This window comes from Salvelinus sp. IW2-2015, linkage group LG20, assembly GCF_002910315.2.
Source record: "Salvelinus sp. IW2-2015 linkage group LG20, ASM291031v2, whole genome shotgun sequence".
Lineage (NCBI taxonomy): Eukaryota > Metazoa > Chordata > Actinopteri > Salmoniformes > Salmonidae > Salvelinus > Salvelinus sp. IW2-2015.
Window position 1 is genome coordinate 55,702,031 of NC_036860.1, and position 22,201 is coordinate 55,724,231.

At 43.2% G+C, this 22,201-nt stretch overlaps 1 protein-coding gene and 2 pseudogenes across 1 annotated transcript; 1 reads left to right on the forward strand and 2 right to left on the reverse strand.

Moving 5' to 3' along the window:
• Positions 1 to 22,201, reverse strand: part of LOC111980014 (piggyBac transposable element-derived protein 4-like) — a 459,185-nt pseudogene that overhangs the window by 259,350 nt on the left and 177,634 nt on the right.
• Positions 5,879 to 18,040, reverse strand: LOC111981827 (zinc finger matrin-type protein 5-like; annotated as a pseudogene).
• Positions 18,800 to 19,522, forward strand: uqcr10 (ubiquinol-cytochrome c reductase, complex III subunit X). Its single transcript, XM_024010629.2, has 2 exons — positions 18,800 to 18,980; positions 19,195 to 19,522. Exons 1-2 carry the CDS (start codon positions 18,840 to 18,842, stop codon positions 19,240 to 19,242), a joined length of 189 nt encoding a protein of 62 aa, XP_023866397.1. The 5' UTR covers positions 18,800 to 18,839; the 3' UTR covers positions 19,243 to 19,522.

The window sequence follows — 22,201 nt, forward strand, 5'->3', positions numbered from 1 at the left end:
ACTCCGCTCAGGAAGGAGACGCGTTCTGACTCCTAGAGATGAACGTACTTTGGTGCAAAAAGTGCAAATCAATCCCAGAACAACAGCAAAGGACCTTGTGAAGATGCTGGAGGAAACAGGTACAAAAMTATCTATATCCACAGTAAAACAAGTCCTATATCGACATATCGACTTCTGGAGAAATGTCCTCTGGTCTGATGAAACAAAGTAGAACTGTTTGGCCATAATGACCATCGTTATGTTTGGAGGTAAAATTGGGGAGGCTTGCAAGCCAAAGAACACCATCCCAACCGTGAAGCACGGGGTTGGCAGCATCATGTTGTGGGGGTGCTTTGCTGCAGGAGGGACTGGTTCACTTCACAAAATAGATGGCATCATGAGAAGAAAAATTATGTGGATATATTGAAGCAACATCTCAAGACATCAGTCAGGAAGTTAAAGCTTGGTCGCTAATGGGTCTTCCAAATGGACAATGACCCCAAGCATACTTCCAAAGTTGTGGCAAAATGGCTTAAGGACAACAAAGTCAAGGTATTGGAGTGGCCATCACAAAGCCCTGACCTCAATCCCATAGAAATATTGTGGGCAGAACTGACAAAGCGTGTGCGAGCAAGGAGGCCTACAAACCTGACTCAGTTACACCAGCTCTGTCAAGAGGAATGTGGCAAGCTTCCCGAAACGTTTGACCCAAGTTAAACAATTTAAAGGCAATGCTACCAAATACTAATTGAGTGTATGTAGAGTTCTGACCCACTGGGAATGTGATGAAAGAAATAAAAGCTTAAATAAATCATTCTCTCTACTATTATTCTGACATTTCACATTCTTAAAATAAAGTGGTGATCCTAACTGACCTAGGACAGGGAATTTTTTACTAGMATTAAATGTCAGGAATTGTGAAAAACTGAGTTTAAATGTATTTGGCTAAGGTGTATGTAAACTTCTGACTTCAACTGTATATGGTGAACGGAAATTATCCCTAATGTGAACCTTTAGGTGTCCTAGAACTGTCTAATGTCGCCTTTGGTTATGGCATTCTTTCAGCATCAGTAAACTCTTCCTATGCTCTGTAGATGCAGAGGCGGTAGGTAGCCTAGCAATTAAGAGCGTWGGGCCAGTAAGGGATTTGAATCCCTGAGCCGACTACGTGAAAAATCTGTCGATGTGCCCTTGAGCAAGGCACTTAACCCTAATTGCTCCTGTAAGTCGCTCTGGATAAGACCGTCTGCTAAATGACTAAAAGGTAAATGTAAATGCACATACAGTATGTACCCATCACCACATCCAATATACATTTATAAAAGTGATGTCTGGGAGCATGTTGTCCAATAAACACAAACATAAATAACCTTGTCAAATGTTTTTATTCCTATCGTACGGATACTGTAACCTTTTAAGGGAACAGACATAAATATTGTAATGTTTTAAGATGTAGTGTGTGCAATTGAAGGATAGTGATTGTTGGTGTGTATCAAATTGTGAGACAACAGGTGATACACACATTCATATAAGACTGCCTCGAAATCTACTAGAATTTGATAGAAATAAYGAAATGATACAGAAATGTGAAGCTGCATTCTAATTAAGTTTGAATGTGAATCTTTCAGGTGATTTCTGCAGCACCATCAGTGTTGTGGCTGTAGCTCTATGGTGGAATCCCAACGGGCCAGATGCTGGCCCTACCTTCAGACAGACATCAGTAGCTCTGGTTCCCTGGGACTCAAATCCCAGCATGAGTAGACAGGAAAACTTTAGATACGGAGTAGTAGCAGATATCATTAGACAGGTCCAAATGTTCAGTAAACCAGAAAGAGGTGGAAAAGGAGACAGACTGGGTGGAAAAATAATGGTGTTGGAAATCAGAATCTCAATGTTCTTGGCCCATTTCACTTTCTTCTGAGCATACCAGAATAATCCCATGGGAAGTCATACATTTGAGGCCATTTTAGGACCTTCAATATCCTCAGAATTACCATAGAGGAGAGTGAATTMCAAGTTCTGTTTTAGTTGATCATATAATTGTTCATAAATGATTTATATGGGAGATACCAGCAAACCTGCCTGAAATGACCATACATAGCCTCCGGGGTCTGACAAATACATAATGGCAGTTCTTTCTGCCCTGRTTACTAACAGGAATCAAATAATATAAGACAGTGAGTACTCAAGTGGGGAATGATAAAGTTATTTGTTATCTGAAGAGAATCAGCAATACAACATATAGTTATATATATATAAATATATCTTCAAGAGATGATATAATAAGCTGACAGCCAACCTCTCAAGGCACTAATATTACATCAGCATGAATGTAACATCAAGTCTAATCAATGCACAGTAATGGCAAGGATCCATTTGATCACGCAGCTCGATTTTCCATGAAACCATGCAACYTGAAAACAAAGCTACTGCCCAAAGGGTTCCCATATCTCTCGTTGTTTACATGTCAGACTCCTGTTTGATGATATCGTCTCTTGACAAGCTGATGACCTGAGAGGATCTGACATGGAGGCACTCACTGAACTTTAGTCCCAAACAAGACATGTCTTCTCTTCACCCCTCTGACAGTGACAGGTCTATGATTCACACCCAGGGAAGGCACTTCCTTTCTCCCTCGAGGACCTCCATCTCATAAGAGTCTGGTAGACTGTCTATAACATTCCTCTAAGGGGACTTTGGCAGACACTAGTTGCTGGCTGGCCAAAGATCTCTCAAAAAGGGGGGGGGGGGACAATTCAGATCGACTTTGGATCATATTGACGACTGTTTAGTTTATCCCCTGGGAGAAGGACAGAAATGAACTGTTACATTTTTCATAGGAACTTATTTTTTTAACGATGGTAAATAGCCAAAGATGCAATAAACTGAAATTATTATGCAATGGATCTAAATAAAAAGTGGTGCTGTTTCAAATGGGTTTCTTTGAGCAGTGCAGATATGCAGAAACTAATTAAAACGTAATGATGGTAATCTATGCCTTTATTCCTTTTCCATCTTTTTCTTTTGCATATCCGGTATCCTAACTCCACATCGCCCTTCATAGACTGTAACACATACCATCACAGCAAAGAGTTTAAATAAATAATATTCTAGGAACCACAAAATCCAATAATATCTACATGCCTTTGAAAACATCTAGGCCGCTTTCCAGACCATGACAAAAATATCACTGGGACACATTTTGTTTATAATATTGTGTGGATAGAGTAAGACTCAACAGTTACGTTTTGAACATTCATACAACATGTTATTCTCCTGAGATTTGCCAAGCTGTTTTAAGTATTTACATTTGTTAGAAGAGAAAGCTAAAATGGTTGGATGGTTTTAAAACAGGATCTAAGTTTGGAATAGTGCCTGCAGTTGCTAAATTACTGAGAGCAATTTGTGGTAAGCCTGGCACCCGTTCCCCAAAAGGCAATGCAGAACCTTGCTCGTCTTAATTAAATGTTACAACTTTTGGTGCTTGTCTCGGGAAGGGGAGAATGTGCCCAGCGTTAATAATAATTCATTAATGCATCTCGGACTGCATACCAATGACAGGTCCAACAAGCAGCTGCATACACTATGAATATATGATCTATTACCCCACTGCATCTTTACAACCATTATTGCTGCATAATGCAAAAATCAACCTTCCTTTTCCCTTTTTTTTTCAATCAACCTTTCAATTCCAAACAAGGAATTTGAATGTTTATTAGATATGAATGTTTACCAAATATGAATTTCCAGTTGTTTTACATTGCCATTTTCTAGAACTGGATATTCTTACATGACGCACACTGTAAGAAGCAATCATGACAATTCCATAWGTTGAACCTAATTCCAAGCTATCTACTAGGGTGATATCTATTAAATAGCAATACAAATATGACATTAATGATTAATGACCAATCAGTGAAATGAGGTTTGACCTGCCTGGCATGTGCTGGCAACTGAATCTCATCAGTTCCTGCTGCATATGCTTTCAGCAGAGAAGCTGAAGACTTGCTGCTGGGGAGCCATTTCTCTTACTGTGTGTTGCAAATCAAAGTTAAATTGTAGTGTTGATTTGCTGTTAGGGGATTTTATTCTGCATTTAACCTCAAGCCCATAAAAGCCAAATGCAGTGCTTGAATGATTGGACTGTGAAAAACAAACAAACTCACAGTGAAGGACCTCTACTACTGCCAGGTGCCTACAGCACATAGTCAACAATGGAACATCAGTAGGGAGGGGGACTGTTGTAGAATAACAAAAAATACAAACTGCTTTCAGTAACACCTGTGTAAAACACAATTACACTAACAACCTGTTACAAAATAGCCTACTGAGATATTTCCAAGACACAGGTGACAGATTTTTATCATGGATTCAAGGAAGACAGACTCGATGTACATTTGTATTCATTTATTTAGTTTATTTAACTCGGCAAGTCAGTTAAGAACAAATTCTTATTTACAATGACGGCCTACCCAGTCCAAACCCGGATGACGCTGGGCCAATTGTGCGCCGCCCTATGGGACTCCCAATCATGGCCAGAGGTGATACAGCCCGGATTCGAACCAGGGACTGTAGTGACAACTCTTGCACTGAGATTCATTGCCTTAGACCGCTGCGCCACTCGTACATTGGGACTCTGCTTGTAATTCTCTTGCGGAGCCGAGAGAGACCGTTGTTAATGTGTCACATTTCAGCAGGGAATGGACTCAGTATTCAGCACAGCAACTTCTCATTGGAGGTGGTTAAGGTCTTAAAGAGCAGTGAGGATGGTAAAGAGAAGCAGAGCAGATATAAAGAGCACAGTGTACCGGCAATTAATCAACCAATGCAAGCTGCATACTAATGGTTGGATGGTAGCAAAAAGCTACTATTAATAGCTACAAACTTTTCTACTTAGAATTTTGTTTGGTACAATGACTGTACATAGTACATTTTGGTGAATACTTTGAATAAATGCAAAACTACAAGTGTAAATACCAACTTAATTATGTTGAGTTATTTTATGCCTGGTTCAGGGAAACTTATCAGGGCTCTCGGTGGCAGGTAGGCAGACACTAAGGCCTTGAGACAAGTCAGTAACTGTAGTCCTGCTCCAAAATTGGCCATGTGAGTTTTTAATCACAGAGCCCAGAGATGTAATACAGCCAGCATGGCCATAATATTCAGAGTAGAGGAGGTACTCACACTGCTGGCCAACCAACCAGCAAAGTATCCCTGTCCTGGCATCTCCCTCAGAGCCAATCTGAAACCAATTGAAAATGTTATTCTAGGGTGTAGCGGTTTGGGTTTTAATCTGTGTTACTGTCACAGGAGAGGCAGATGATGCCGGCAAAGGGTCGCCGTCACATGGTGATGTGACATCCTGCCAAAGCACTGTCTGATCTGGCCCTCAGTTGTGTGGCACATACTGACAGGSCTCCAATTACACAGTGAAGTAAGGTCCTGAATAGCACTTGTTCTATTATCCCTTACAAATTAAACGTGGGGAAACACTATTTTATTACCTGAAGATAGGGACACAAAAAATGTGTTTTTACAAATATGGACACCATCTTTTGTACATGTGGCCAACATKAGTGATGAGGTAAAGCTGTAACATCCATCCACTAAAAATAAATCTTCCCAAAATACACAAACCACTTTTTCATCATAAAGAATAGGTGGAGGGAAGGAAATCACATATAGTTTTTTTTCTAAATGTGGTAGCCACTCCAGTACTGCTGATTTCCTGAGGTTATCATTTCAAAAGCATTACAACCTCACATTCTGCAAATGTATAATTCATAATCCATTTTCTTGAATCCAAGGAAGGACTTACTCAACAAGTCTGCATGCACATAACTCATAAGACTAATGTAGACGAATGAAGAAACTCAATTAAAATATGAAGATAAAAAATTCACTCACCTTCATCAAGTAAAAGTTTGAGGCCTAATAAAAATAAATGATCAGTTCTTGCATCACCAAATGTAACTTTGAGAAATAAAATGGTGAATCTCCTTTAATTAACCCCATTCAGTTCAGCCAGACTTTCCATCCACTAGGGGGAGGGGACAGAATTGAGGGAGGGAGGTCAGGAATTGTGAGGAAATGTGGCGGTATATCATTCTCTGGTTGATTGTCATCATCTTCCTCTTTCAAAACACTGTAGGGAGTAAAACAGAGGAACCATTTTAGGAAAAGGAAAAAGAGGAAAAGCTATCTTTGCACTGATGGTATCAAATATGACGCTGTGCAAGTGAAAATAACATTTTACCACTAGCATGCACAGGAAGTACTGACAGCCTTTGACCATTTATTCATACTGTACCTTCCACTGCTGAGGGCGGCTCTCCTCTTCTCCCTCCTGGTGAGAAACTCCTCTATGCTCCGCTCAGGGGATGCTCTGTGCTCTGGGTCCTCTCTGCTCCATCTTTCATCTAGAGTTCAGACTGCACCACTTAATATGGAGCTAATTAACACAAGCACCATGGTAACTTTGAATTCCGAGCAAAATTAGTAACGATGCTTACTATGAGGGATTTCATTGAACCACCTAAATGAAGAGGGGCATTGCGTGTTCATAATTCAAACACCAGAGTAACTTGCCACCATAATGATGTAAATTTGACCTCTTACAAATGTTATCATCATGCAAGGCATAACTAAAATGACGACGACGCCATTGCTCATAACTGACTACCCTTCATTTGAGGACCATGTCCATGGCAGACAGTGCCATCTTGTGGAAACAACTGACCTTCAATCTGCATTCTTAGGCTCTCCATTTTATTTATTTATTTAACTAGGCAATTCAGTTAAGAACAAATTCTTATTTACAATGACGGCCTACCAAAAGGCAAAAGGCCTCCTGCAGGGACGGGAGCCTGGGATTTAAAAAATTTATTCAATATAAATATAAGACAAAACACATCACAGAGAGTCATAACACTACATAAAGAGAGACCTAAGACAACATAACAAGGCAGCAAAACATGATGACACAGCATGGTAGCAACACAACATGACAACATGGTAGCAACACATGGTAGCAGCACAAAAACATGGTACAAACATTATTGGGCAAAGTCAACAGCACAAAGGTCAAGAAGGTAGAGACAACAATYCATCATACAAAGCAGCCACAACTGTCAGTAAGAGTGCCCATGATTGAGTCTTTGAATGAAGAGATTGAGATAAAACTGTCTATTTTGAGTGTTTGTTGCAGCTCGTTCCAGTCGCTAGCTACAGTGAACTGAAAAGAGGAGCGACACAGGGATGTGTGTGCTTTGGGGACCTTTAACAGAATGTGACTAGCAGAACGGGTGTTYTATGTGGAGAATGAGGGCTGCAGTAAATATCTCAGATAGGGGGGAGTGAGGCCTAAGAGGGTTTTATAAATAAGCATCAACCAGTGGGTCTTGCGACGGGTATACAGAGATGCCCAGTTTACAGAGGAGTAAAGAGTGCAGTGATGTGTCCTATAAGGAGCATTGGTGGCAAATCTGATGGCCGAATGGTAAAGAACATTTAGCCACTCYAGAGCACCCTTACCTGTCGATCTATAAATTATGACTCCGCAATCTAGCATGGGTAGGATGGTCATCTGAATCAGGGTTAGTTTGGCAGCTGGAGTAAAAGAGGAGCGATTATGATAGAGGAAACCCAGTCTAGATTTAACTTTAGCCTGCAGCTTCGTTATGTGCTGAGAGTACAGTGCACCATCTAGCCATACTCATTTACATTTACATTTAGCCATACTCCCAAGTACTTGTATGGGGTGACTACCTCAAGCTCTAAACTCTGTGGGAAGAGGGTCATTCTTCTTACCAAACCACATAACCTTGTTCTGAACACCTCCAAAACAAAGGTCAAGGGTAGAGAAAGCTTGTTGGACACTAAGAAAGCTTTGTTGTAGAGCATTTAACACAAAATCTGGGGAGAGGCCAGCTGAGTACAAGACTGTATCATCTGCATATAAATGGATGAGAGAGCTTCCCTCTGCCTGAGCAATGTTGTTAATGTAAATTGAGAAGAGCGTGAGGCCTAGGATTGAGCCTTGGGGTACTACCTTGGTGACAGGCAGTGGCTGAGACAGCAGATTCTGATTTTATACACATCACTCTTTGAGAGTGGTAGTTAGCAAACCAGGCCAAAGACCCCTCAGAGACACCAATACTCCTTAGACGGCCCACAAGAATGGAATGGTCTACCGTATCAAAAGCTTGGGCCAAGTCAATAAAAATATCAGCACAATTTTGCTTAGAATCAAGGGCAATGGTGACATCATTGAGGACCTTTAAGGTTGCAGTGACACATCCTTAACCTGAGCAGAAACCAGATTGCATACCCAAGAGAATACTATAGACGTCAAGAAAGTCAGTCAGTTGATTATTGACAAGTTTTTCCAACACTTTTGATAAACAGGTCATAATAGAAATAGGCCTATAACAGTTAGGATTAGCTTGATCTCCATGTCCCTCTGACATGTAAGAGAATCTGCAGTTGTTGCCGAACACACACTGGCCTGATGCAAAGGACAAAAACATAAGCATTACACAGATAAATCGTAAGGGTCTTTAATTCACACGACATGTTCCTTGTATCTTTAATTGTAGTCTTTACCAGTCTTTAGAAACCTCCTGCATGGTTTCTTAGTCCGTTCATCATACAGGATAGCTGCTGTATCTGTGATGAGAGAAGAGGTGTCAATGTGTACATTAAAATCTACAGCCTATTACCACAAGTATGTCAGATGATAAAAACAACTGCAGAGATAAGGTCACTGTCAATTATTTTTAGAAAAGGACTTGAACTGAATTGCATTTGATCACATCCATCTGAATTTAACCCCAACCATCTCTTTTTGCTGTTCTTTTGTAATTATATTACGTCTTCTGATTGGTTACTGTGTCAAACCTTACACCCTGATCTGATGTAGGAAACTAAGCCTAAGCAAATTCCATGTAGCTTCATCGTATGGGCAGGTGGGGGAGTACTATTCATGTCTGTGTTAGTTTCCTGAATCGTTATCTATATGTTTTGTGTATGCAATGTGTGAGCTATGCCAAGATTTTCCTAATGTAGGACAATACATGAGATTCTGAAAACACATTGGCAACTTGATGTTGGTCCTGCTGTCTGCCAAAATGCCAAGTAAATAAAGCCTTTTTAAATCAAGAAGTTTCTTCATCTGTTCTTCAAAAGTGCATTGATGGGAAAAGTAAGCCAAGTGATAGCCATCATTCCCTAATTTTTCTACCAGTCCATAGACAACCCTTTTTCTAAAAGCATCTTATACCAAGTCTCCATGAACGTATAYTTTTAACTTTTTACACACTTGAGCGCACCAACACAATGTTTCTTCAGACCGAGGCCTCAYCTATGTTGGACCGAAACTCTTGGGAAATTACATTTCTTACCTCTGAAATGGTCAAACCAGGCTTTTTTAGATCTGTGGTGTTGAACACCTTACATGTGTTTTTTCCTGTTGTGCATGTTGTCCTGAAAGGGCCGGTCACAGTAGTCACAGTAATACCGCTTCCCCATGGTTAAGATTCTGTCTTCAGTTCAGTCAGCTATAGAGTCACCTCATATCTCTGAAACCAAACAATGGCTGTGTTCAAGAGCATCAAAACCGTYATGTATCATACATTGTGACGGACTGACTGATCTACAAATAATAATGAGTTGTTATTTTTGATGCAAGGTGATTTGTAGATCAGTCAGGTGATAGCACTGTTGAATGCAATGTCGAACAAGCCCAATGATTGAAAATATGACCGTCACATTACAGGCCCCAATCGAAGTGCCAAGACCTTCAAGTGCTTACCCTGCAGTGAGTCAAGGGTTGGCAAACCCTTCTTGTGTAGAGCTACTGGGRGTGCAGGCTTTCGTGCCAACATTACTCTCTACACACCTGATTGCATAGGCTACTAATCCTCCAACCCCCTGCTCATCAAGACTTTAGGTAGCTAAAGCAGGGCTGGAGAAAGGGTAGTTTGAGAACCCAAGGGCATACAGCCGTGATAGCATCTCGGTCTAGAACCTACATTCACTCCAGCCACCATGGTTGACCAATGAACTGACCATCCTTGTCTAATGTTACTAGCTATAAAGAAATAAGCAATACAAACCTTTTTATGTGAGGATTGGGACACTCAGTCATAGTATTCAGCTAACATAACATTTAGCAAATGGTTTAGCTGTTAAATCGTTGTGACTTCGATGCGAGCTTGTTTTCTTGAAATGTAACATTTCTTCTTCGATGYGGTTTAACCGTGGTTTGCATCCAATATACGTTGCATTACCACCACCTACTAGATTGGAGTATACTGTAACTCTGTTATACTTTGCTTAATTCTTTATATATATATATATATATATCAATAAATAAATACCCTACCATCTAACACTACCCTACCAAACCCACCACCCTACTCCACTATTTAAATCCATTTGGTTCTACCTCAGACCAACAGCCTGAAAGGATGGGACAACACCATTTAACACACCCTGTAACTTTTCTGACGTCAAGTCTTGCACACCCAAATACCTCTCTGCAGCTGCCACCACAACCTCTATTTTCTGTGACTTCTGTTCCATCCCTGCAGTACAGTTGACAACCATTGCTATAAATGSTAAAAATCCAATCTTACTAAAACATACAGTACAAGTCAAAAGTTGACACACCTACTCATTCAAGGGTTTTTCTTTATTTMAACTATTTTCAGCATTGTAGAATTATAGTGAAGATATCAAAACTATGAAATAACATATATGGAATCATGTAGTGAGCAAAATAGTGTTAAACAAATCTAAATATATTTTATATTTGAGATTCTTCAAACTAGCCACCTTTTGCCTTGATGACAGCTTTGTGCACTCTTGGCAGTCTCTCAACCAGCTTCATGAGGAATGCTTTTCCAACAGTTTTGAAGGAGTTCCCACATATACTAAGCACTATTTAGCTGCTTCTCCTTCACTCTGCGGTCCAACTCCTCRCAAACCATCTCAATTGGATTGAGGACGGGTGATTGTGGAGGCCAGGTCATCTGATTCAGCAATCCATCACTCTCCTTCTAGGTCAAATAGCCCTTACACAGCCTGGAAGTGTGTTGGGTCATTGTCCTGTTGAAAAAAAAAATGATAGTCCCACTTATCGCAAACCAGATGGGATGGTGTATCGCTGCAGAATGCTGTGGTAGCCAWGCTGGTTAAGTGTGCCTTGAATTTAAAACAAATCACAGACAGGGTCACCGGCAAAGCACCCCCAAACCTCCTCCTCCATGCTTCAGGGTGGGAACCACACATGTGGAGATCATCCGTTCAACTACTCTGCGGCTCACATCAGTTGGAACCAAAAATCTCAAATTTGGACTCATCAGACTAAAGGACAGATTTCCACCGGTCTAATATCTATTGCTCGTGTTTCTTTTTCCAAGCAAGACTCGTCTTKTTATTGGTGTCCTTTAGTAGTGGTTTCTTTGCAGCAAATAGACCACGAAGGCCTGATTCACACAGTCTCCTCTGAACAGTTGATGTTGAGATGTGTGTTACTTGAACTCTGTGAAGCATTTATTTGGGCTGCAATCTGAGGTGCAATTAACTCTAATGAACTTATACTCTACAGCAGAGGTAACTCTGGGTCTTACTTTCCTGTGGCGGTCCTCATGAGAGCCAGTTTCATCATAGCGCTTGATGGTTTTTGCGACGGCCCTTGAAGAAACTTCAAATTCTTCTTCTTCAAGTTCTTCAAATTTTCCAGATTGACTGACCTTCATGTCTTAAAGTAATGATGGACTGTCATTTCTCTTTGCTTATTTGAGCTGTTATGTCCATAATATGGACTTGGTCTTTTACCAGATAGGGCTATCTTCTCTATACCAACCCTACCTTGTCACAACACAACTGAATGGCTTAAACACATTAAGAAGGAAAGAAATTCCACAAATTACATTTCAACAAGGCACACCTGTTAATTGAAATGCATTCCAGGTGACTACCTCATGAAGCTGGTTGAGAGAATACCAAGAATGTGCAAAGCTGTCATCAAGGCAAAGGGTGGCTACTTTGAAGAATCTGAAATATATTTTGATTTGTTTAACTTCATGATTCCATATGTGTTATTTCATAGTTTTGATGTCTACACTATTATTCTACAATGTAGAAAATAGTAAAAATGAAGAAAAACCCTTGAATGAGTAGGTGTCCAAACTTTTGACTGGTACTGTATTTCACTTGTTGGCCTAACCCTCTGTACTGGTATAGCTCTACTACTCACACTCCCCTCTACATTCTTCATAGCCTCAGCATACAACAACTTCTGCACTACTCTAACCCTGGAAATCTCAACATGCCTCTCTCGCARTGGACATTTCTGATTCCTGGCCCCATGGGCACACCTACTATTAACACATACCACTACTTTCCCCAATGCTACACATTCCTTTGTCTCATGCCCTTCTGCACACTTCTCACACCTAGGAACCTCCCTCCTACACACTGCTGCCACATACCCATAAGCTTGACACCTGTAAAAACGTGATGTATTTGGCACAAAAGCTCGTACAGGATAACTTATATAGCCTAACATCACTTTGTTGACTCAACATCAAAACTCAAAAGGACAGACAACGACTCTCACGCCCCCGTCACCACTCACACCACCCTGTCTGTGTCGCACCAAACGACGAGCATCACAAACACCGGGAATCTTCCCCTTCAAGTGGTCAACTTTCACATTTACCCCTACCCCAGTAATCACTCCTCTCAATGGCGCCCTTCCGAGGAGAGCAAAATGAAAGTTACGTATGTAARCACGGTTATGTGAGCTATTGGATCACTCCAATATGGTATCCTTCCGCTCGACAGGATACATTCCGAGTAAGAATTTCATATTAGTCCCGTGTTCTGGGTAGTGCTGCAGCTGACACCCTTAAATAGCTGCTGGCYCACTACTCCCACCTCAAGTTCTTTTCGAGGCGTAGTAGATCACAACAAGAGGATTGGAGTGATCCAATAGCGCAAATAACTGTGGTTGCATACGTAACRTTCTTATGTAGCACTATTTTGGATCACTACAATATGGTATCACAATACCAGATTAAATCAGTGAACTAGGCATGGCCAGACAAGACCAAAATCCCATAGGACTGAGCCCATGGCAGTCATGGTTGCGGTTTCCCTCCATCCCCCTCCAGGGAAGTGGAGGCAACACCCAACATGGCCGTCCCGACCTGGTTGGCTGCAGCAACATTGACTCGATAGTGCCTAGCAAAAGTGCTAGGTGGCCGAGGCACAAATTTCATCAAGGGGAAATCTTCGGAGCAGGGCCTACGATGTAGCTACTCTTCTAGTAGAATGTGCCACCAAAGCAGATGGCAAAGGCCAGCCAGCTAGCTGATATGCTGTAGTAATAGTGTCCATAGTCCAATGTGAGAGTGGACATGCGCTTAGAAAGCCTGGAGGGGATGAGGGCCACATTACAGTCCTCCCCATCTGATGARCGTATTTCCCCCCTGGGGTGATGCGTTGTCACGGCAGCACTCCTTCGGCCACTTTGGGGGCACCCTCCACCAAACTCAGTATGGCTGAGGAGTTGATCCGTCTCGAACGTCAGGCAGAAAGGATAATGACGGTGACGACGCCCTCTCTCCACGCTGGAGATGAGTTGGAGTTGGATGACAGTGCTTCAGTGTTCCGAGCACATCAATGATCGACCCAGTCCACATCGCCATCTGTAGCTGGGAGCACCGCTACGGAGGCACCCCCGGTGGTGACGGAAGCAACACAGGAGTTTTTAGCGAGAGTGGCTACCGCTTTTGATATCAAGCTGGAAGAAGCACCATCTGATTAGCTCCTTATACCAATCTGCCCCAAGTTCGCTTTGGCAGTCCGCGAATACTGGAGCAAGATGGGAGGGCGCTTCCATTGCGACATCCAGACCAGGCCGTTGACTCTCCTAAGGGATGCAGAGTCCTTGGGGCGAGACCACTATCGGGTGATGGATGACATGGTGGCTGCCTTGATCCTCCCTGACAAGGAAATTGTTGGCAAGGTGCCTCGCCTCAAACCAGGACCTGAAGGAGTAAGCAATGGGACCCTCTCCATCATGGCATGCCTTGTAAACACGGCTATGATGCTGGAATCCTACCTCTCTCTGTTGATCCCTCACCTCCCAGGGGGTGGTGACGAGCTTCTTAAGGAGGCCACAGAGGTGTCAAGGCTTCTCACTATGCTCCAGACGGACATGGRACGTGCCAACGGCAAGGCTTTGGCTTCAGTGGTGACTTCACACCTCCATCTTTGGCTGGCACAGTCTAAACTGCCAACGCCAGTTCAGTAAACGTTCTTGGAGCCAGGGGTGGACAACATCATACAGCAGACTACAAAACTACGCAAAGACAGAGACTTTGCAGGAGTTCTTGGCAACTGCGTGCCCTACACCCGCCCCTCAGAGGAGCTGGAAGACAGGGCAGGGCGCTCTACCAACAACTTGGTCCCCCTCCTCCCCTGCCTAGACAGGGAAATGGGAACCAGCGTTTCACACCCCAACAGCACAGTCCTGGATACTGGGTACTGGGTACTGGGCACAGTCCTGGGGGGGATACGAACTACAGTTCCGATGCCAACCACCGTCCTACGGTGCCACCTGGGTCACCTCGGTGGCAGATGGGTTTTGGAAGGAGGTGCTCCGGTTGGAGATAGCCTCGCTCCTGAGCAAGGATGCAATAAGGAAGGTAGAGCCGCTAGAACGGCTAAGTAGGTTCTACGTATTTCTAAGTTCCGAAAAAGGACGGCAGCTTTCAGCCAATCCTGTACCAACAAATGTTTAAACGAGCTCAAGTTCAAGATGCTCTCACCAGTGCGGGTGTTYCAGGCAGTTTTAAGCGGCCAATGGTTCACCGCTCGACCTGAAGGATGCGTACTTCCACGTTCCTGTTAATCAAGATCACTGGAAGTACCTCCCATTCGGACTCTCACTGGCGCGGCGTACATTCACAAAGTGCATGGACGCAGTCTTAGCGCCTATCACGCCKCAGGGCATTCTAGTGCTGAACTACCTGGACGACTGGCTGGTGTGTGCTCAATSAAGTGAGCAAGCTACAGCAGACTCAAYGATAATCTTGAAACACATTCAAGACCTGGGCCTCACCCTAAACAGAGAGAAGAGGAACCTGACTCCCTCACAAACGGTGGTCTTCCTGGGGATGTTGATCGACTCAACWCTTATGAGAGCATTTCTCCCTCAGGTGAGATTGGAGAAGATACAGGGCGTGTCCGTATTAGAGTGCCAGAAGTTACTCGGTCTCCTCACGTCGGCTTCTCTGTTGATTACGCTGGGCCTTCTTCACCTCAGGCCACTCCAGCGATGGTTCAACTCTCACCATCCACACCAGAGACGACACAGACATAGTCAGCTATCGGTGACAAATGCATGTGTGAAGACTCTGTTGAAACGGCCCTCTCCCTCCTTCCTGTTGGAGGGAGTGATACTGAACAGAGCCCACAGAAGGAAGCTAGTGTGCACCGATGCCTCGCTAGCGGGTTGGGGGGCAGTGTTCAGAGGCATGCAGCGAGCGGACATTGGAGCCCTCCATGGCACTCAAACAGTACTTGCTCTACTTGGAGGGGAAGCATGTAATGGTCAGATCAGACAACACCATGATAGTGGGGTATATCAATCACCAGGGGGGACTGAGATCCAAGCCATTTCGTGGAGGTGCCGTGGAGCTCTTGCTGTGGGCTCAGACTTAGCATCACTGCGGGCAGCGCACATCCCCGGGGTCTTGAACCGGGCAGCGGACATGCTTGAACCGGGCAGCGGACACACCCTCAGGTGGTGTGACAGCTGTGAGAAAGGTTCGTGAGAGCGCAGGTGGACCTGTTTGAATCTCAGGAGAACACTCATTGTCCCAGCTGGTTCTCAATGTCGGACCCTGCAGGCCCTCTGGGTTTGGACGCCCTTGCTCACAATTGGCCGGCAACGACATTATGTTCCCGCCATTTCCCCTATTCACAGCTAGGCTAAACAGGGTTAGTTTAAAGGGCCACCGTTTGCTCCTGATAGCCCCATACTGGCAGAGACGACTATGGTTCAGCCTTCTGTTGTCCCTCCTCTCTGGGATCCCATGGCAGATGCCAATGAGGCCCGATCTGCTTTCTTAATCTTGGGGGACGCTCTGGCATCTGGACCCACATCGCCTCCAGCTTTGGGCTTGGCCCCTGAGAGGCGTAYATGGGACAATATGAATTCAGGACAATGTGGTGAACACATTGCAGAAAGCCAGGGCTTCCTCKACCAACGCGCCATATCAAATGCGGTGGGGCATATTCTGTACTGCGTGGGTCATAATGTTGCCCCCGAGTCGTGTGATGTACAAACGGTTTTACACTTTTTACAATCACTGCTTGATGCGCGCCGAGCGGCATCTACTTTTAGAGTGTATTTGGGAGTGTGTTTAGTCCTGCAGTGGTCTGCTCTTGTTAAGCTAACTACTGCAGAGCTCATCACTGTGGAACACACAAGAGTCWAGGCAAGATGGCTACGCCCTTTGAGAGATAAATGTGGTGCGCCTAGGAACACGTGACTCACTCTCTGGGTAGAACTGCAAGCCTGCCAGAGTGAAACATACACAGACTCCCGATCTTGCGGAGTTCGGTGAGGTCCCTGAACTCAAAGGCTAACCGGGAGGGTTCCGATGGACAAACAAGACACAGACAACTAGCGCCGCAATACTGGTCGACCAAACTGAGTGTCGCCCAGGTTGGTACACAAGTAATTAAATACAAAGGACAAAACCCAAACGAGATGACACAAGCCAAACCGAGTGGGGGTGGCAGCAGAGGACCCAGGTGGAGGCGCTAGCTAGCTAGCTGCTCCAAGCTATTGAATAGCTGCAGGTATACTTCTYCAGTTATAGACTAACATAGAGCTCTTACCAAGCACATCCTCTCTGGAATGAGCCGAGAAAAGGAAGTGGTGGGAATAGAGCGGCAGCAGCTATTTAAGGGGGTCAGCTTCAGCACGACCTGGTACACAGGAKTAATCTGAAATTCTTACTCGGAATGTATCCTGCCGAGCGGAAGGATACCATATTGGAGTGATTCAATATAGTGCTACATAACAGTTAAACTTTTTTTGTCCCCATTAGTTTAATGCAGAGCGCCTGCTCCTGTAACAGTTTAACTTTAGGGACCCTCTGCACACATCAACAACAGTCACCCACGAAGCATCGTTACCCATCGCTCCACAAAAGCCCTTGCAGAGCAAGGGGAACCACTACTTCAAGGTCTCAAAGCGAGTGACGTCACCGATTGAAACGCTATTAGCGCGCACCACCGCTAACTAGCTAGCCATTTCACATCGGTTACACTCCCTCTTACAGAAACAGAAACACAAGACCACTTCTGGTTACCTTCACCAATTCCACAGCACCCAACTCTGTTTTCACCCACCTTGAAACGACAAATGGATCAGCCAAAAGGATCCACTTTTTCAAAAAATGTCACTCATACTGTCACAGACTCATCTTTATCCTGACCACACCTACCACCTCTGATACTTCACCCTCATTTACTTCCATTTCTCCTCCTGTCTTCGATCCGGCGTACAGTTCACTCTGCTTACACTTTCGACCATTCTTCTTGAACAAATCATCTCCCCTTTTCCCACCATTTTTAACCAACTCTCTCTCTCTCTCTCTCCTCCTCCTCCTCTGCCTCTCTTTTCCCCTCTATTCCTCCTCCGTATTCCAAGTATACGTCTCCTTATGATAATACTGCACTACTCCTGACATACATCTTGTTCTTGCCCTCTCAAGGGATGCCATTTAACCAGCTGACACAATCGCTGTACAATCAGAACAAACCCCTCAGAATGTAGTGCATCCCACACTGTAAAGCAGCTGCTTTGTCTTGATGTTCTTCTTTGTCAGTAGCTACCAAGAAGCTTTACCATTTCAAACAAGCGCGCTCTTCCKACCACCATCCAGCCACTTCCTCCTCAACAGCCTTCAGCAAAGATTTCACTGTCCAAATGTATAATTTATTTTTCAGGTAATAGCTATATCACGTGATGTTCTTCTTCTTTAAATTTGTATTGGCGGATCGCAACCGAGAGGTGCAAACACCGTTCCCTATTGTACTGGAGTGTGAGCCCTCTATCAGAGAGGATGAGGTAGAGAGGCCCTACTCGGAGGAAAATCTGTCTCCCTCCAGCAGGTGGCGGTTTTTCGCCCACTAATCAAAGAGTTTTTGTATGGAAGTCAACCAAAGAATATATGGTTTATTTGATTGAATAGAAGTTTCGTAAAGCTTGGGTTGTTAGCAGTGTAATGATATAAGTAGGACACGTGACATGCCTGCACCTTTCAGAAAAAACACTATATCGTAGTGGTCTCGAGATYGCTATGCATATTCATGTTATGAGGCTAGGTTCATAGCATCTCTCCATTGAATACAGGCATAAATTTAGCAGCGTCGTTGGGGTTAAGGTTAGGTTCAAAATCATATTTTAACAAGATTAATTGTAGAAACAGGCGGGGTTTAGAAATAAGTATCACTTTGTGGCTGTGGTAATTAGTGACGACCTCGAARAGCTAGTAACTGCAACTACAGGTTAGATCTACTCTAGCGGGTTTGCTGTCTATCCAGCTTAGCTACTCGGCAGTTTGCCATCATTATATTTGTATGGTAAGTAAGTATGTGAGTGTTTACTCTCAAAGACCATGTATGTTATATCGTCAGTATTTTGTTTTCACGTTTACTTTGGCGCACATTGATATGACGCACATGTTTAGAACTACTTTTCCCATCATACTTCGGTTTAACTTAATATGTCGTCATTTCCTCCCTTCTCGAAATCACCATCAGTTGACATGTCGCTCGCTAAAGGTGTCTACAATTTGCTCTTCAGGAGAACATCTACTTTTGCCGTTACCATCATGGTCGGAGCAGTGTTTTTTGAACGAATGTTTGACCAGGGAGGCGATGCCATATTCGAGCAATTGAATCGGGGGGTAAGTCTACTGACAGATCTTCCCGCAGCATACGTCTGACCTTGCTAAGGACAAACGACCGCCTGCCTAGGCTTTTAGCTAACCTAGCTAGSTAGTTGTTAATGTCCATTGGCTATTTGATTAGCTAGCTAGTTCATTTAAATCTTCATAGGAAGGATGCATCATAGGTCGTTACACGTATAATTCAACTTTCAATGTTGTGTTTTGTTTGTAGAAACTATGGAAACACATCAAACACCAATACGAAACAGAGGAGGAATAGAAGTGGCCTGACGATGTTCCGGTGGAAAAGAAGCTAACGCCACTCTTTAGTGTTCTATTCCCCTGAGTCGGTCTTCATGGAATATCAGCTGCATGGACATTGATCTGTCACGACGAGGCTGACCACTGGCTACCAGGAACTTCATGGGCGTTAGACTTGTCAAAACTCAGAAAATCATGGATGTGTTTCCTATCAATTGTTATTGTCATTCCCTCCTGTTCCTCACAATTTGTACATGTACTGATAAGTTAAAACTGTTAATAAACTCAACATAAACCTACACGTTTTGAATTGTAGAATCAGAAAACTAGTAAGCATTTCTTGACATTCTCTTGTTGGATAATATTATTCCCTGCCATGAGTGATGTTACTTTAGTGGCATTCCATTGTACAAAATAACTCACTGTATCAAAGTTCTATTGTGTAACTTGTTGACACAAACAACTCAAACTTGAATAGCACCAATCCACAAGTATCAATGCTCAAGTCTAATACAGTTGATGTCAAAAGTGGGCACTGCCCTTCAGTCAGTCCCCAGTAAGAACCAAAYGTTTTCTACCAGAATACTCAATACAAGTTATCAGTAGCCCTTCTTTCACAAGGCATTGCTGTCCTACGTTCCCCTCACTGGGAGAAGTGGTCAATGGCAGGGAGGAAGAGGCAAGAGGGTTCACTCGTCAATCTGACCATGATTAGCAGACCGCCTGCCTTCCTGCCATTMGGACGACAACTCCCATTGTTGGGGTGGAGACAAGACCATCTCGCCATTATATACAGTATCAATTTGAAGGGCTTTATTGGCATGGGAAACATGCTTACATTGCCAAAGCAAGTGAAATAGATAAACAAAAAATGAACAGTAAACATTACACTCACAAAAGTGTCATAGGAATAGAGACATTTCAAACATCATACATTGTCTTATGTACAATGTTATAACGATGTGCAAATAGTTAAAAATACAAAAGGAGAAAAATGTTTGTTCTTCACTGGTTGCACTTTTCTTGTGGCAACAGGTTACAAATCTTGCCGCTCTGATGGCACACTGATATTTCACCCAATAGATATGGGAGTTTATCAAAATTTGACTATGTAATCTGAGGGATTGTATCTCTGGTTTGATGCCACATTCAAAACAACTGGGAAAATATGAGGTCATATGACGTCAGAGCTCTAGAAAGAGGTCTTGAGTTGGATGACACGTCCAAATCGATTTTTCCAGTAGAAGCTAGTTTTTTCCCAGTTTTGAAAGTGTCATTAATGTCTGGTCAGAAGTGTGACAACCAGGTCCTGCTCTATGTTGGGAACACAAGATGGAGCCATTTCCTCTATATGGCGAATCCATCCAGCATTATTCTATCCATGTCCTGTTTATGTAATACTTTATATCCCACATCCAAGGTCGGCAGTAGCGGTGCGTGGGTAAAATCACCGGGAAAGCAAGCAAGGCCCCCACCCCAAAAAAAGCAATATTACAAAATATGTGTCAATTGCATTGTTTTTTCTGTAACCTGTTATTTCATATGCTTTGGCAGCAGGRGCCGTTTTAAGATGAGGGAGGACGATTTTTTTTGTCTCATGAGCATTGCCTTATTTATATTACAGCATATTGGATGACTGTCATTCATATTCCATATACCCAGTTCAATGTAACATCAATAGGTTTAGGGTACTACATGATACTCAAATTTTCCCTATACCCATCAAGCCCATCAACCTAGCCTATGAATGAAAGTTTATCATGTAGGTGCACACAGGTCGATAGAAATTTGACAGTGACACATTCAATCCCGCCTTGCGCGCACTTGCCTGCATCTAGCTGATCTAGGGTGTAAGGTATGCTTATCCCTGTTCCGTTTAATTKTMTTTAATAAATGTTTTACAACAGAATTGGCGGAATGAATAAACCCCTGATCACACATAAACATAATTCACTTTCATAGCAGCCACGTAGTATTCCTTCTCACATCTATGTGCTCTCCTACATCATTGTCACTATGTTAGCTAAAGTAGTGTCATAGTCAACATAACTAATAGAACTAACGCATTAGTAAACCTGCTACAATCARGCAGTAACGTTAGTGTGCAGTTCAATAAGCAGTTTAGCAGTTACACCGACGAGCCCCAATGGCATTAAAATAGTAAACCGAAATCTTACCTTGAATTGGAAGGGTTCCAGTGTTGTGTTGGATAGTCATAGCCAGCAACTGTAGCTAACATAGCATCCCTCCGTTTGAGTAGGCTAAACTAGCTAGCTAGCTAAGTAAGTGAAAGCAACAACAACAAACAATCTCTCTTGCTTCTTTATTAAAAGTAATTTGTTAACTGTTCAACTATTGTGGCATTTTTTGAGTCAACTACTCACCAAATGTTATGCACTGCAGTGCTAGTTAGCTGTATCTTATGCTTATACTAGATTCAATATCTGATCCCTTGATTGGGTGGACAACATGCCAGGTCATGCTGCAAGAGCTCTGTTAGGTTGGAGAACGTCCTCTCGAAGTTGCCATAATTACTGTGTAAGTCTAAGGAAGGGGGTGAGAACCATGAGTCTCCTAGGTTTTTTAAGTCAATGTACCCAGAGGAGGACGGAAGCTAGCTGTCCTCCGACTACACCATGGCGCTACCCTACAGAGTGCTGTTGAGGCTACTGTAAACCTTCATTGTAAAACAGTGTGTTTTAATCAATTATTCGGTGACGTGAATATATTTAGTATAGTTTTATCAAAAAAGGATAAATTCTCTGAGGATGGTCCTCCCCTTCCTCCTCCGAGGAGCCTCCACTGCTTGACACCGTGATATATAAGCCTAAGGCCGAGACAATAATTAGACAGTGGGAGAATAAATTCAACCACACATTTGTTTAATTACAAAATCAGATAGCAACATCTGTCCTGCTGAATCGGCACCGGGARCTGTCTTGGATGGTCGTCCACGATTTCCTCCCGGTCAGGGGCGT

Excerpts from the sequence above, each read along its gene's own strand:
- uqcr10 (XM_024010629.2), top strand. The coding sequence starts at position 18,840 with ATGTCGCTCGCTAAAGGTGTCTACAATTTGCTCTTCAGGAGAACATCT. Across the intron at positions 18,981-19,194 it reads TCGAGCAATTGAATCGGGGG|AAACTATGGAAACACATCAA; the intron begins GTAAGTCTACTG and ends TTTTGTTTGTAG.